The sequence below is a fragment of the Gymnoscopelus braueri genome (genome assembly GCF_963280865.1).
Source record: "Gymnoscopelus braueri genome assembly, chromosome: 20".
NCBI lineage: Eukaryota > Metazoa > Chordata > Actinopteri > Myctophiformes > Myctophidae > Gymnoscopelus > Gymnoscopelus braueri.
The window spans coordinates 15,465,200-15,480,214 of record NC_137622.1 but is presented as its reverse complement, the minus strand read 5'-3'; the positions used below and the strand labels follow the sequence as shown (position 1 = coordinate 15,480,214).

General features: G+C 39.4%; 3 protein-coding genes across 3 annotated transcripts in view; 1 reads left to right on the top strand and 2 right to left on the bottom strand.

Moving 5' to 3' along the window:
* Positions 1–2,852, top strand: LOC308075502 (uncharacterized protein). Its single transcript, XM_080415411.1, has 5 exons — positions 1–87; positions 993–1,109; positions 1,233–1,367; positions 1,620–1,733; positions 2,255–2,852. The coding sequence occupies exons 1-5, from the start codon at positions 42–44 to the stop codon at positions 2,452–2,454; spliced, it is 612 nt and encodes a 203-aa protein (XP_080271537.1). The 5' UTR covers positions 1–41; the 3' UTR covers positions 2,455–2,852.
* A 4,197-nt stretch (positions 2,853–7,049) lies between these two features.
* Positions 7,050–8,637, bottom strand: LOC308076000 (gastrotropin-like). The gene is made up of 4 exons (XM_080416051.1): positions 8,427–8,637; positions 8,142–8,302; positions 7,939–8,028; positions 7,050–7,395 (listed from the first exon to the last, which is right to left on the bottom strand). The coding sequence occupies exons 1-4, from the start codon at positions 8,560–8,562 to the stop codon at positions 7,336–7,338; spliced, it is 447 nt and encodes a 148-aa protein (XP_080272177.1). The 5' UTR covers positions 8,563–8,637; the 3' UTR covers positions 7,050–7,335.
* A 2,152-nt stretch (positions 8,638–10,789) lies between these two features.
* Positions 10,790–15,015, bottom strand: part of LOC308075814 (alpha-1A adrenergic receptor-like) — a 29,206-nt gene continuing 24,980 nt past the window's right edge. The window contains exon 2 of the mRNA XM_080415784.1: positions 10,790–12,292. Coding sequence (XP_080271910.1) covers positions 11,778–12,292 — 515 coding nt within the window. The 3' untranslated portion in view covers positions 10,790–11,777. The remainder of the gene's footprint in view (positions 12,293–15,015) is intronic.

The window sequence follows — 15,015 nt, the reverse complement described above, 5'->3', positions numbered from 1 at the left end:
TCTCTGTCCAATCTTTCATTTGAACCTCTCCGTCCAACACCATGCATCTGATCGTACTGATCCTTGGGTTTATGTTTTTCCCGAAAGGCAAGTAACTTTTTCATAGATTTCATAGATAGCTTCATAGACTCATAGTTGTGTAAATTAATGTTTTTGTTTGTTTGTTTGTTTACATTTTATCTTTTCTATTAATTCATTGTCAGACATTTAACCATTTCTTAGTAAACTTGACCTTTGGCTCTGTACTTGGTCTGCTCTTTTCCCCCCTCTACAACAAACCTCTTCGCCGAAAATAGCAGATCTACAAGCTCACAACAAGTCAACGCATTGTGAGCTTGTAGATTTGCTATTCTCTGTGAATGTTCCCCCCAGAATAGAGATGCTAGGGTTCAAGTGGTTTGATGTAAAAAGGGCGGCCCCCCTGTAGTACTAGTAACCCTGTTGAAGACCCATGCTATAGAGTGTTTGTTCAGTAACAGGGGTCTCGCCCTCCCTCCAGCTCTTAAACAGAACATATATTTTCAGGTGGGTTACATATTTCATCCAATCAGGAGAGAGAACCCCACAAAGATCATTTATCAGCTTGTGTTCCAGTTCCAATGTTGTCTGCTCATTTATTTGTTTCATCACTTCCAATCTTTTCACAAAACCTTTTTATTTATTCATTTATTTTGTATCCATTGAGAAATGTACCCTTTTATCTAAATAATACTATAACTATAATATACATGTAAATGCTACAATGTTTAGGTAAATTCAGTGTGAAATCCTCACACTTTCACATCAGATTATAAGTATGCAGTAAAAGCAGGGCTTCTCAACTTCGCTCAGGGGCCAAACAGCAACATACAGCTGTGTCCCAAGGGCCTGAAACATATTTTTTTTCTGTCCTTTTGTTAACCTACAAAACGATTTTGTAGTATTGTTTCAAGCTGTATGTACATTTTACATTAGTTTTAAACTTTAACCTGATTATCTACCTGATGTCTTAGGCTATGCCATACAATGTCATAAGTGCTCGCCGGTTGCTAAAGGATCATCCTGCACAGCCACCAAGCCAGATTGTGGAGCTGGGAGCACCTGTACTGCAGCAACTGTCATGTACATGGGTATGTGATAGGGGTTTAAACTCTCTATTTCATTTTGTGAGGTAAAACTGTCATAGATTACAGTCATTTTATGGTATACAAAAGACATCATTTGGCAGAGACTAATATTCTGTTTGTTTTAAGATGGCAAGAATATGACAATGTCTGACATGTCTTGCGGAGGGAAGATGTGTGCTAGTGGCTCAATGAACGTTGGATCCAGGCGTGCATACGCCATGTGCTGCAACACCAACCTCTGCAACTCTAAGTATCCCTCAAGTAAGTACCTATAAACACAGGCCTGCACAATAACCACTGCACAGGTGTGGATGGGAAGAACACTACAGTCTGGTGTTGGTTTAGCCCTTAGATGAGTTACATAACTTTCAGCTGCCAGAGACCAATGAAGTGCAATAAACTTGTGTTTGAACTAGACAGTTCCCACATGTGAATGTGAATAGTGTTTTGTTGGTATAATATGGGCTTCAGGGACATCATCAATATGATCTTTTCAAAATTGTATCCGTACAGTTACCAACTCTTCTACCAATGCGATGATGTGCTACACTTGCAAAGGCGCCGACTGCGCTGACATGAAAGAATTATCATGTTCTGGGGATGAGGATCGCTGCATGTCAGGATATGGTAATAAGCTTATGGCTTTATATGACCTTTACGCACATATTTCACATTCCTAAGCTCAGAAGAATGTTCAATGATTTTTCGAGACTTGGAGTGTTAAAAACAGACAGTAATATAATGACCTGTACATATGTGTGTGGGTTATTATCTACTGTATGTTATAGAGAATTATGTTTAAGACCCACTCATGGGCTGTCAACCATGGGTGCACCCTGTACAGCTGTTTGTGGGTGCATTGTGGTTGTTGGTTGCAGGGATGGGGGGCTGGGCTTCAGATAGGTTATACTGTATTTCCAGTAATGAGGGGGTTAGGTTGTCGATCTCTCTCACTACCTCTTTTATACTATGGCTGGAATACTGCTATCAAGATTATTGTTTTGCTGTTAAGTGCTATGACCAAACTATAGCTGGAGTTAGTGCTGGTTCAGATTATAAAGTTGAGTCACAACAAGGAAGTGTGCACATTAAATCATGAGTGGAGCAGACGTTAAAGTAATGTGTTTTGTTGTTGTTGTTGTTCACAGCGGTTATGAATGGCAAACCGAAAGAGAAAGTGATGGGCTGCGCCCAAAAAAGCATGTGTATGTCAAGCATCAACATCGGAGTCATGCAAGTTGAAAATGCAACTTGCTGCCAGGGTAACATGTGCAACGGTGCCGCAAACATTGCTGTTAGCCTCTTGCTCCTGGTAGCACCAGTGGTCTCTGTTGCTCTGTTCAACTGAAGGGAGCCTCACTGCTTCAGTTTGCCCCTTACCTCTGCATGAGCACGTAACTCGCTAAATGTTCACAGTCAACTCCAAATAGTTGGGTGTCAGTTAAACTTATCACATAAAAATATGAAAACTGTTGATTTACTCAGTAGCTCTTCCCTCTATAGTCTGCATGTGACTTGCAATGTCCATCCAATTTGCTACTTTGTTGTTTTCAACTCTTAAAGGTTCTGTGGTGTTAATTGGCTTATATGATAATTATAGTTTATGTATAGCTTATATATAATCATAGTTTGATTGAGTCCAGTTGGCCCATTTGGTGTCTTTTTGTAAACGTGAATTGCATTTGGTGAAAATAAGTGCATGTTATGTTTAAATAAAAATACATTTTGAAATTACATAACAAAAAAGGGAACGTTATTGACAATAACAAAGCAGATCAACGGCCTGGTCCATTTGTGTAGGTGTGTTTATATGTGTCTGTGTGCGAGTGCGATTAATCTCTCAACACCACTGTCTTAAACATGTAATGTTAGTAGGAATAAACACAGAAGCACCCGGGAGGAAGTGGACTAAGAAAGGGGAGTAGCCAAACCCGAGTTCCTGTTTTACACAAAACAGGAGGTTGTGCCCCCAGAGGAAAAAGCCCACAAAAAAGATATTTCTTTCTTTTTACTGAATGGGTTCCCAGATTGGTGTGCGATAGGGTGTTGTATTAACTTTTTGTATTAGGGTACTATATTATGTTTTAGTTACTTATTGAATATTTTGTTTATATTAGTTCACCGGCACCCCCAAAGTACTGGGAAGCCGGATCTGTTCCACATAAAGCAACATGTTCAAGCCAAATCATTTATGAACATAAGAGTACTTTGTTTACAAAGTAAAGAACAATATATACAACAATATACAACCTATAGTCTAGTTTGTATCACCAGGTTTGTATCACCAGCTGTTTTTAGGCCAGAGACTAAATGCACAAAGTGAAGTGAAACCTACACCCATGAACATGACACATTTTGATACCCTCAACTTTAGTTTCACTATGAGTGGAATCTGCATTTATGCCTGGAGGTAAAGCATTCTAGGAAATTCCTATTACTTTTCTATGAAATTAGATGTCTCTGAAACTTAATGGACAATAATAGCCTAATAGAAAGACTCAATGCTGTAAGTAAGGGAGAAGTAAGACTTATTTTCTTTCTTTTCTTTTTCCTTTATTTATTCAGGGAAGCCCAACGTTGAGAGCAAGCTCTCTTTTTCGAGGACGCCCTGATAACAACATATAAAATACATACATAATGAGAAACAATAACAGACATTTGAATCACATTATAAAATGCATACATAATGAGGAACAATAAGAGACATTTGAATCACATTACAATGTCACAGATGCAAATAAACATAGTGTTACATGAAACAGGTGCAGCCCCTATGTAGAGTGTCCTCAAGAAGCACCCTGAATGTCTCTATTGAGACCAATCGCACCAGTTTCAGAGAGTCCTGAAGTTTGTTCCATTTGTGTGGAGCATAATACATGAAAGCAGTTTTTCCTTGTTCACTGCTCTTACGTGGACTGGTACAGCTAATGTGTGTTTGTGAGTTTGTGTGTTGAATGTCCAGTAACCTTTGATTCCAAAAGCGAGGATAGGTATAAAGGAAGTTTACCACACAAGGCCTTATAAATAAAAAAAATGCAATGTTGCTCTCTACGAACTGCGAGAGATGGCCAACCCACTTTATCATATACAATACAGTGATGGGTGAGATAATCATCGCCAGTAATAAAACGCAAAGCACTGTGGTAGACTGCTTCCAGAGGCTTCAGTGTGGAGAGTGAAGCATGATACTGTACAGTATATCCCCATAGTCAAATACAGCCATTATTACAGATTGAACAATAGTCTTTCTGCTGTTAAAAGAAAAACAGGACCTGTTTCTGTAAAGGAAGCCAATTTGTCCTCTTAATTTTTTGATTAGGTTCTCCACATGAACCTTAAATGAGAGTTTGGCATCTAGCCGAATGCCCAGGTATTTATAAGATGTGACCAGCTCAATTTGTTCACCTCAAGAGTGTAAATACCAGTAAAGGGATTTATATTTGGAGACCTAGTAAATACCATGCATTTTGTTTTGAAGGTGCAAGTATAGTGCAGTGCAGTATCTGCAATAAACGTATTTCATTATAAAACACTTGGTTTCTTAATATAATGGTTTTACCACACAAACCACAGTGGAAAGGAAGCAAAAGCTCCAACAACTGTAGCTATCTGAGCTAAACAAACATCATAGTAGGCCCTATAATCGCACAGTGCATTTGAACACATTACAACCTGAGACATTTTTATTCACTCTCTGTCCCCAGCATCCGTCTCTGCAGATAATCTCTTCTCTGAGACACATAGATCAGGTCCAAACATTTTCTGCTCCTGGCAGTCAGATTAGGCTACCTTTGTCAAACTGATTTTGTCTTTGTGCACATGGCAGGCAGCTGCACTGTTGAGTTTTGTGGCATCTGTTACATCTGACACTAGTCTCGCGCACGCACGCACACACACACACACACACACACACACACACACACACACACACACACACACACACAGTGTAAATGACGAAAAAATGAAGACACGGGACTCTCTGAAATAACTCAACTTCCCTTTCAAGGATGGTGAGTGATAAGCGACACATCAAAGATAACACTTAAAATGTCCGGATCTCTCCTTTAATAGTGCTGTAGTACACTCAAATGAGTCAATAGTGACACAGTGTGGTCAGATGAAGTCAATAGCTTTAAGTGGCTTTGCACATCTGTTTTGGCCTTTGTAGGAGTTGGAGAGAGAAACCAACTAGAAAAAGTGCTCCTCGGAGCGCACTGGTCTCCGCCAGTGCGCATACAAAGTTTTACACAGATCAGTGCAGTTATAGGTAAAAACATGAATTGGCCTGTTATAGCGCCACCATGAGGCTGATTTGAAAATTTTCAAGTGGCATGTCTTCCTCGGCATAGTGGAAATATGCATGCAAAATGTCACGGAAAGTGCATGCTGTGTTCATGATTTGAGGCATCTTGTTGAAAACAAAGCACTCCTGCAAACTTTGGAAGCCATTTTTAGCCAATCAGGATGGAATATGAAAAATCTGAAAGACCTGTTTTGTTTAATGACTATAGAGATACTGTGTACCGATTTGCGAGATTTTTGGGCAAAATCTGTAGGAGTACTGTAAAAATTTTTTGCACAAATCGGCCTCCTGGTGGCGCTATAAAAGGCCCATGTGAAAAATTTGGGGCAGAAGTTCGGAATTGGCATCCAGGGAGTGAGTGTGCACAGTTTCGCTGCGATCAAGCCAACGGTGGCGGAGATTAGCTGGTCACAGACGGACACACACACACACACACACACACACACACACACACACACACACACACACACACACACACACACACACACACACACGGACGGACGGACGGACGGACGGACGGAGGGTAAAACATACTCTCTCGCCATGCCGAAAGAGACAATAACTTGCCTCTGACAATATGTGTGTTTCATGTGTCTTTTACTCAGAACTCAGTAAAAGCTGTGAATGTGTCTGCTGCATCATTGACCGAACTGTGGTTACATGCAATTATTAGGCTATAACAATGTAGCCAAAGTGTTTGCAGTGGTGTAAAGTAACTAAGTACATTTACTCAAGTACTGTACGTAAGTAAAATGTTTAGGTATTTTTACTTTACTGGAGTATTTCCAATTTCTAGTACTTTTACTTCTAGTAACCCCACTACATCTCAGAGGCAAATATTGTACTTTTATTCCACAACAATTATTTGAAAACTTTAATTACTAGTTACTTTGTAGATTTGGATTATTATTACAAAACATACATTAACCTCTTCAGCCCTATATATATTTCGGCCATGTGAAAATAGCCGATCTACAAGCTCACAATGTGTCGCGATGCGACGCATTGTGAGCTTGTAGATCTGCTATTTTCAAAAGATGTTTATACATTTTATACATTTGAAAACTTGTGAAACGGGACATTCTGATTAATGAATACTTTCTACTTTTGGTACTTCAAGTACATTTTAATACCAATACTTTTGTACTTTTACTCAAGTAAATTATAAATTCTGGACTTTTACTTGTAACAGAGTATTTCTACATTGTAGGATTGATACTTTTACTTCAGTAAAAAATGTGAGTACTTTTTTTTGTAACTATAGCACTGCAACATTGTCACCATACCTGGTCAGCCTGTTTACTCTGGTGATAATGTAACCAGAATCCTTTATTAAAAAGTAACGGTTTTGGACATAGCCTACAAGGTGTCCGCCCGACAGCGATGATACTTCATTCACTTAACCTCAACAATGCTGAAGACATCTGCGTTTTGCCATATAACTGCAAGGAAAACTACGACCAATTCATGATAGCTTTAGCCTAAGTTCTATTAATTAACCAATAGAAAATATCACATTTCAAGTGAAACATGTTAATTCTTTGGATAAAGGGCACATTCTGAACAGCAAGAACTAATGCAGCATCACCCTCTTGTTTGAATGATCTGACCTCTTAGAAATACAATTTACATCATGCATAGTCTATTAATGTATGTTTACTACACCAATGCATGCCACAAACAGTTCATACTGGTGTGTTTTTATTGAGAGAATTAAAAAAATGCATTTAACTCATTTTGAAGGTTTCATACTGCAATGTGTGTTTTTTAAACTTTAAAACAGACAACATAATGAGCTCTACTGTACATGGTAGGGATGTTTTCATCGCTGTACATAAAGAGGAATGTAACAGTCTCTGTCTCTCCCTCTGTGTCCTCTCTCAGGGTGCTAAATGCTTCTGTTGGGACATGTTGGGAGTTGCAACATTAGATCCTCTTGCTGATCCGTTTGAATGTCACGCCGTTCTCTCCTGGGGTTACGCAATTCTAGAATTCATGACAGGGAACAGATTATGTAAAGTTAGTTTTTTGTTATCGTTGGATACGATTTTGTCCACACATCCATCCTGTATATACAATTATTTTTAACTTTACCATAGATAGGAGAGATAACAGGCAAACGTTGATCAAAATAACAATTCTTTAATTAAGTAATGCAGATGTTTAACAATAATTTAGAGAGCGTAAAATGAAACCAAATGGAGCCGTAGGGGTCCATTTGGTTTCATTTTACACTCTCAAGAGTTAAAGATCTATAAGGGTCCATTTGGTTACAAACTCTCCATCATTTAGCTGGGGACCACCTGGAACCCCCTCAAGGACCACTGGTGGTCCCAGGACCACTGCCACAGACCATTAGTGGTTTAGGATATGTAAAATGCATCATAACAACAACAACCAAAAGTCTCACTGACCAGAAATCTTTGCATAGAGAGGCTATTTGTGTTCAATGTATAATGCTGTTGCACATGATATGCAGTCATGTTTTTGTAATTCAGTGAATGTGAATGTGGTGGTTACCGCTCTCACCATTATAAGTTTATCTTCTTTGATCTCAGCGGTGAAGTGGTATTGTGGAAATTGTATTGAAATCTGGCCTCCCTCCAAATTAACCATGGCCTAAGTGGAACAAATAGACAAAATAAGGAAAGTGTTTTAACCATACCGTTATGTAAGTAACATTTATTTTTGAGTAATTTGTCATACAATGATTCTTTATTTCATTCACTCACCTTGAATGTGGGGCCTATCATTGTCTTCAGTTCACACTCCTGGCCAGCAGTAAAGTCATTGGACCAGGTCCAGTTGGGAATGCTCTGTGTCCAGGTAAAATCATTACCCTTCTGAACCACCTCTGTTATCACTTTATGATCTGTCTTGGCTTTAGTTAAACCTATAGTTTAGAATGAGAAAATTCCAAAAACAGAAAAGGTTTACTCAAATTACTCTTTCAAATATCTGTATTAATGAGCCTCATTTTATAGGAATCAATTAGAAAATGTAACATCCTACTGTACCGATGATTTGCAGAAATTCGTCATACTTTTCTTGACTCTCTAGCTCGTATTTCCCAGCGAAGGCCATGTTGGTGAAAGCAGAGAAGAGAAAAGGAAAGAAATGTATGAGGAGCAAGTGAAACGAGAGGAGTGGCATTCAGGTACAGATATGCCTTTGGTTTCGCAGTGATCACTGCCAAATTCCTCCCTTTTCCAATCCTGTCACACATACCTCAGATCCAGGTGGAGCCCTGTATGAGCAAGAAGTAGCCTATGCTGTTTGTTTTCTGTAACAGGATGTTGTCCTCTGTTGGCTCAAAGCTATAGGTTGAGTAGAAATTCTTTAGCATCCAGTACATTGTCTTTAAAACGTGATGATACATGAAGTAAGGACTGCAAGCCAGTGCAAGTTAGGTAAAGACAGCTGAACTGTAAAATGACAACTACACATGCACAATTACTTTGCACGCCTTTCTGCATAGTGATAACATCCAGGGATGTATCTGGACTTTTATCTGATGTATGTATCCAAATCCCTGTTTTTTTTGTTTTATTATTGGTCATTATGATGATTATAAAAATACAAATAAAACCTCTTGACAGGAATAACAGAAAGCTTAGATGTGACCAGAATAAAAATAACTTATGGTTAAGTCAAGGTTCATGACAATTCTTATTTTCACATTATTCCAAGCTGTAATAATATCAATAAAAACATCCTGGGTACTCTTCAACAATCTTCAATACTCAATCTGGAACACAAACGCATCTTGTTTCAACATTGCTGGTCTTCCTCAGGCAGTAGGTTTCATATCAAACATTCTGCTTAAAAGGTGAAGTTCTGAGGATCCGAGATCCTCTTGCTGGATAGAGCTCACGGTTCCTTTTTTCTCCTCCGACAGATAATCACTGAAAAGACAGCTAGCTTAATTTATACGCCATCGCATGTTGAAGTATAAATCAGAAAGGGATCACCAGACTGAAGGGCACCACCAGCACTGCCGCCAGGAAATCTGCCGTTGCCATGGAAACCACAAAAGCTGACGAGAAGTTTGGTTGAGGTAGTCTGGTAAGCAGAAGGTCACTGGTTCGCCTCCCGGCCAACTTATGTCTACGTGCCGAAGTGTCCCTGAGCAAAGACACTTGAACCCTAACAGATCCCCACCGGTTTTGCCATCGGTAGACGAGCTGTGGTGGCCTGAGTTATTGTTGATTCCATGGATGCAGGACTTTGACAGTGGTAGAGACAGACAGATCATAGAACTTTCGTCCATATGTACATACAGCATGAATCCATTGTTAAATGCTACTCCCAGAGAAACCTGTCTCACTACTTGATCTACGGCTGTGTAATTATTTAACAACTGTCTGTTCCTTCTACACATGGAGCCACTGGGTTCTTTCTGTTACTGTTTATCACCTCATCATAATGTGTGTAGCCCCTTGTACAGTGTTCAAACTAGAGGACAACCTACCGACCGATACATATACATTTGTACCATATTGTGATCGGTAGCTAAGGATCCTGAGATGGCAGATTTTTTCAAATTTGTGAAGTTTTTGTTTGTTTAAAAATTGGTTTCATACTTTTGAATATATAAAAAAACATTTCTCTTAAACAGTCAGTAAGAGTGCTTAAATGTAAAATGTAAAATATGGTAAACAATATACATGCCTGACTATAATCAAAGGCACGTGCGACGTGCGTAGACAGTGGAATCAGATCCCTTTTATGTAAGAGTTGGCTACATTAATTATGAATATTGGAATCTTCAAGAAAGAGAGACGAAATTGGTAGATATCATGGACCTTCCTGTCCTCAACATATCGGAATCAGTAATGCCCTTGAAAAATCCATATAGGACGACCTCTATTTCAAACACACAAAGATATCCTATCCTCTCGGATGGTCTTTTGTGGCGACAGACAGTCATAGTTAGATGTTTGAAAAGTAGTGGATGAGAAATTGAGATCTTTATCTTGACAGTACATCCATTATAATCGTCCACCTCATATTACATTTTTCTTATTGCACCAAGCTGGAATGACTTGAGAGATGCAGATGTTGACATTTTATATTTATTTAAGTGTCACAACTTTATCCCATAGTGATAACTTAGCTTTATCTTCAAACCTCTCTTTTAACCACTTAAAGGGATACTTCACTTTCGGGCCGGGGACACATTTAAAAAAAATATTAAAAATAAATGAAAAAAGTTATGGAAAATTCATGGCCCCCTCACACATTAGTAGGACACTCTAATGCATGAGGGGGCCATGAATTTTCCATAACTTTTTTCATTTATTTTTAATATTTTTTTTAAATGTGTCCCCGGCCCTAAAGTGAAGTATCCCTTTAAACCCTATACTTCTTTGTGCGTCAAATAGCGGATAATATACTGTAGCCGATCTACAAGCTCACGTCGCATTGCAACGCAGTGTGATCTGCTATTTTCACCAAATGTTCACCTATTTTCGTTGAATATTTGCCTACTATGACATGCCCAGAATAGGAACGCTAGGGTTCATGTGGTTAAGATCTCAAGCATATAAACAAGATGATTACTGTGCACACAAGAGATAAACCTGGTTATATTTAATTTTCACGACATACCGTAAGGATATCAAGTGATAGTAACAGAAATGCGATCATTTGCTGTTACACAGATTACAGAAGTCCGTTTTCCTTACTCTTGTACAGTCTCTTCACAGCTAAAAGATAGACATGGATTCAATTACGAGGGAAAATTGAAAATGGGGGCGGAAAGGTTGTGTTGGGGTGCATTTGTTCTGCCATTGTCAACTTTTTTATATGTTTTTTTCCTGTCTTGCTTTTTTTTGTAATAAACACCCACATGCACTGGCCACTTTCCAATCCATATACTACAGTGTGAGCAATCACAATCGATACCCTGTCTTTTACTACGCTCCTGCCTCCTACAGTATGTTTCACATTGCACCATTTCACCTGGCTGTCACAACACATGATCACATGTACAGTAACACAGACCAAAACACTTCTGACACAGCAGCATAATCTATACTCGATAACTTTATGTGAACCATCAATGGTAATGACACTAATAATCCATTTTCTGATGAAGGGTGATGTGAATGAAATTTAAACCACTTACATGTAAATAGTGCGTAACTGCATGTAATCCTACAGTATATGTCATCTCTCTGGTACACAGTAAAATCCTCAGTGTTAATTGAACGCAGAGAGTGGAAACAAATGGTTCCATTTGAGCACTCTAGGAGTTTCAGTGACACTGAGGATTTTACTGTGTAGATTAGCACTCTGCTGGTTATTCAAGTCCCCACAGGGAGTGAATTAGTAGCCTAAGCCATGGCTCAATATGATACAGATAGTCACACCTGGTCCTCTGGAATTGAGCTAACTTTGTCCGATACTTCCCTTCCTCCGATTTGAAGCCGGAAAGAAAACACATCACCAGTAGATTCCTTTGAGGGGCCGACTCCCACCGAGGCCCCACTCGCCTCCCCTCTCGGGGTGGTGGCGCCCCAGGTGTACAAGTTGTCCCCATCATGGCAGGGAGAGAGGCCCTTGTTTAGGTTACGCGGGCTGGGGCTGGCTGAGGAGGGCAGCGTGCGCTGGCTGCCGTTCAAACAACCGGAGTTGTGTTCGGTAGATAATCTACGGGAGTTTACGGAGGAGTTGAAGTTGGAGGAGCGGTAGTTGTACGCGCGCCACCTGGGGCGTTTCCGTTGGTGGCACTGGCACCTGAGGATGCGGATGAAGGCCATCTTGAACTCACGGCTGTAGCAGGGATAGATGATGGGATTCATGCAGCTGTTGAAGTAACCCAGCCAGAAGATCACTTTGAAGAGGGACTCTGGGGGGCGCAGGTTCTTATTGAAAGACCCTGGAAAGAGAGGAACACAAATGCAGTCAGTTTGGTTGGCTTCATTAACCTTCAATCTGAGCATTTTTGTGATGCATCTTGTTCTGTCTAAGAGCAGGATACATTTTGCCCAGCAGATGGCAGTATTTTACAATATAAGCCTGGTTACTTCACATTCATTAACTTGACATTGAATTGGAAGAGATCGCTCAGTTTCAGTGTTATTTATCATAAGAAAAACATGTTATTATCTAGTAATGCGACACTAACAATGTGTCTCCGTTCGAAAACAACACAAGCTGATATTTACATAAGATAGAGTAGACCTTTATTGATCCCTCGGGGGAAATTCAGCAGCCTTGGAGTCATTAAGAAAAACACCAGACAGCGAATAAAAACAACAGGTAGAAAAAAAAAAGTGCATAGCGTAGGAAAAACGTGTCCTAGTATTACATCACTTTTATATGTCACATTAGAAAAAAACATTCTTAACACAAAATGGAGTGTGTTGAATAACCATGCATTTCTGTGGACAGACACTCACACTGATGTACTAGGAAGTTTGTCACCTCAAAAAGCATTTTTTTTTGTCCTTAGTTCCTATAACTTTCCAAAAAAGGGTTGTAAAGCCTTTTAGATGAACCGGTTGCACATTCTATGGTTATGTTATATGTCACGCCCCATTCTTCCAATGTAAAATACTTTAAATAGCAAAGAGAATAATGATGATGGAGTATGTATGTGTGTGTGTGTGTGTGTGTGTGTGTGTGTGTGTGTGTGTGTGTGTGTGTGTGTGTGTGTGTGTGTGTGTGTGTGTGTGTGTGTGTGTGGGGGGGGGCGGTATAACTCTCTAAGTGATCGATAGAAGGACAAAAACTTGTTTTTTAAATTGTGTTTGTTGTATTGTAGGCCTGTAATAGGTTTGTTTACATTGTAAACTTTGAAGTAAAACAGTTTTTTTTGTAAGAAAGAAGCTATTAAAATAGTTAAACAACTATTAGCTAAACTTCATGAATGTAAATATAAACCTAATTCACATGTTCAGGACAAGCCCACACTGGGCCATTAACCACATGAACCCCAACGTCATTATTCTGGGCATGTCGTAAAAGGCGAACTTTCAATTAAAATAGGCAAACATTCAATGAAAATAGGCGAACTTTCAGCGAAAATAGCTGATACACAAGTTCACAACGTGACTCGTTGTGAGCTTGTAGATGGGATATTTTCGGCATGGAGGTTTGGTGCAGAGGGGAAAAAAGGATGGGGCCCTATACCCCTGGCGGGGGACTCCGGTCAACCAAGTGTGTAGTGTTTAAGTGGTTAAATTCCACTGCAGATTGAGCAATTATTTTCATTTCTTTTACAATTAAAAACATTCTTATTGATTAAACCACATGAAAAACATTGTGTTTGTCTCTCACTGAGAAGCCCGCAGGTCAAGCCTGTCAAGTGATAGAGAACCTCACAGCTAATGAGTTGAGAGAAGAAGATATGCGTCTGGAATGAAAACAGGGTGTTATGAAAGCCAGGAAGTGAGCGTCTCTCCATTGTGTGTGTGTGTGTGTGTGTGTGTGTGTGTGTGTGTGTGTGTGTGTGTGTGTGTGTGTGTGTGTGTGTGTGTGTGTGTGTGTGTGTGTGTGTGTGTGTGTGTGTGTGTGTGTGTGTGTGTGTGTGTGCGCATGCGTGTGCGCGTGCCCGTTGTGTGTGCACGTGTGTGCATGAGTGCATTCACTAGTGTGTGCACTCACTCACACATGAGCATATCTCTGTGCTTCTGTGCAGGCACACTTATCCCGCCTGAACTAATGAAGCATTCCTTAAGAGAGATGAAAGCCCTATGATCACCTCCATTCATGTGTAAAACACACATGACATGTAGATGGAGACTACACCTGGCTCCTTCATGATCAGCAAAGCAACATCTGTCTAGAAATATTTGAGTGTGTATAGATGTTACCGGGGTGCTGAGGAGGCAAGCTGGGTGACCCCTTGTTAACCACTTTCAAACTGGTGTCCCTATTTCTGGCATGTCATTCAGGTGCATTCTTTCAAAAAAAATCGAAACTGTTGAAAATATTTGAAAACATGTCAAACAATTTTCAAACATAGTGAACGTAGCAGTTCATCTAGATCCACTATTTTGGCTATTTTCACGTGACACAGTCGTACAACAAAGTATAACATAGGGCTTAAGTGGTTAACTGGCAACTATCAATACTAAACACATTTAGTTATGATTCAAATGTAATCTATAGGTTTGTTGCCAGAAACCTGGTTCAAGATATTTTTTAACTTAAGCTCTGAGTCTGATCAAACCAGATGCAGTGTTTCCAAATTTCTTGGTTCCACAACAACTGTTTTCAGTTGGGAATTTTCAAGCTGGGATAGTTTTGAGCCCAAATCATGCACGTTTGTGGTGAACGCCGTGGTTTAATAAAATGGAAACACAAACAAACAATTGAACTACTACAACAACAATCTGCAGATTCAGCACACTTCCTTTTTCCTTTCATTGAACAAGTCGATAATAAACTCATACAATGACTTCCACATATTCAATAAAAAAGCAATAACTCAACTGCAGCAAAGGAAAAGGAAATTACATGGAAAGAATAACAGATCAATTACTGTGTAATGCAGGTTTATCAAATTATTTCCATTTTTTATATTTTCACAATTATGTCTTACACAGTAAAGAATGGTAGATTAGTGAGTTACTTAATTAACTAAAATTGAGTACA

Coding starts and splice junctions, on each gene's coding strand:
- LOC308075502 (XM_080415411.1), top strand. CDS start 42: ATGCATCTGATCGTACTGATCCTTGGGTTTATGTTTTTCCCGAAAG. Junction 1,110..1,232: donor AGCAACTGTCATGTACATGG/GTATGTGATAGG, acceptor GTTTGTTTTAAG/ATGGCAAGAATATGACAATG. Junction 1,734..2,254: donor TCGCTGCATGTCAGGATATG/GTAATAAGCTTA, acceptor TGTTGTTCACAG/CGGTTATGAATGGCAAACCG.
- LOC308076000 (XM_080416051.1), bottom strand. CDS start 8,562: ATGCCACTCCTCTCGTTTCACTTGCTCCTCATACATTTCTTTCCTTTT. Junction 8,029..8,141: donor TGATAGGCCCCACATTCAAG/GTGAGTGAATGA, acceptor TGTTCCACTTAG/GCCATGGTTAATTTGGAGGG. Junction 7,396..7,938: donor AAGAAGATAAACTTATAATG/GTGAGAGCGGTA, acceptor CATGAATTCTAG/AATTGCGTAACCCCAGGAGA.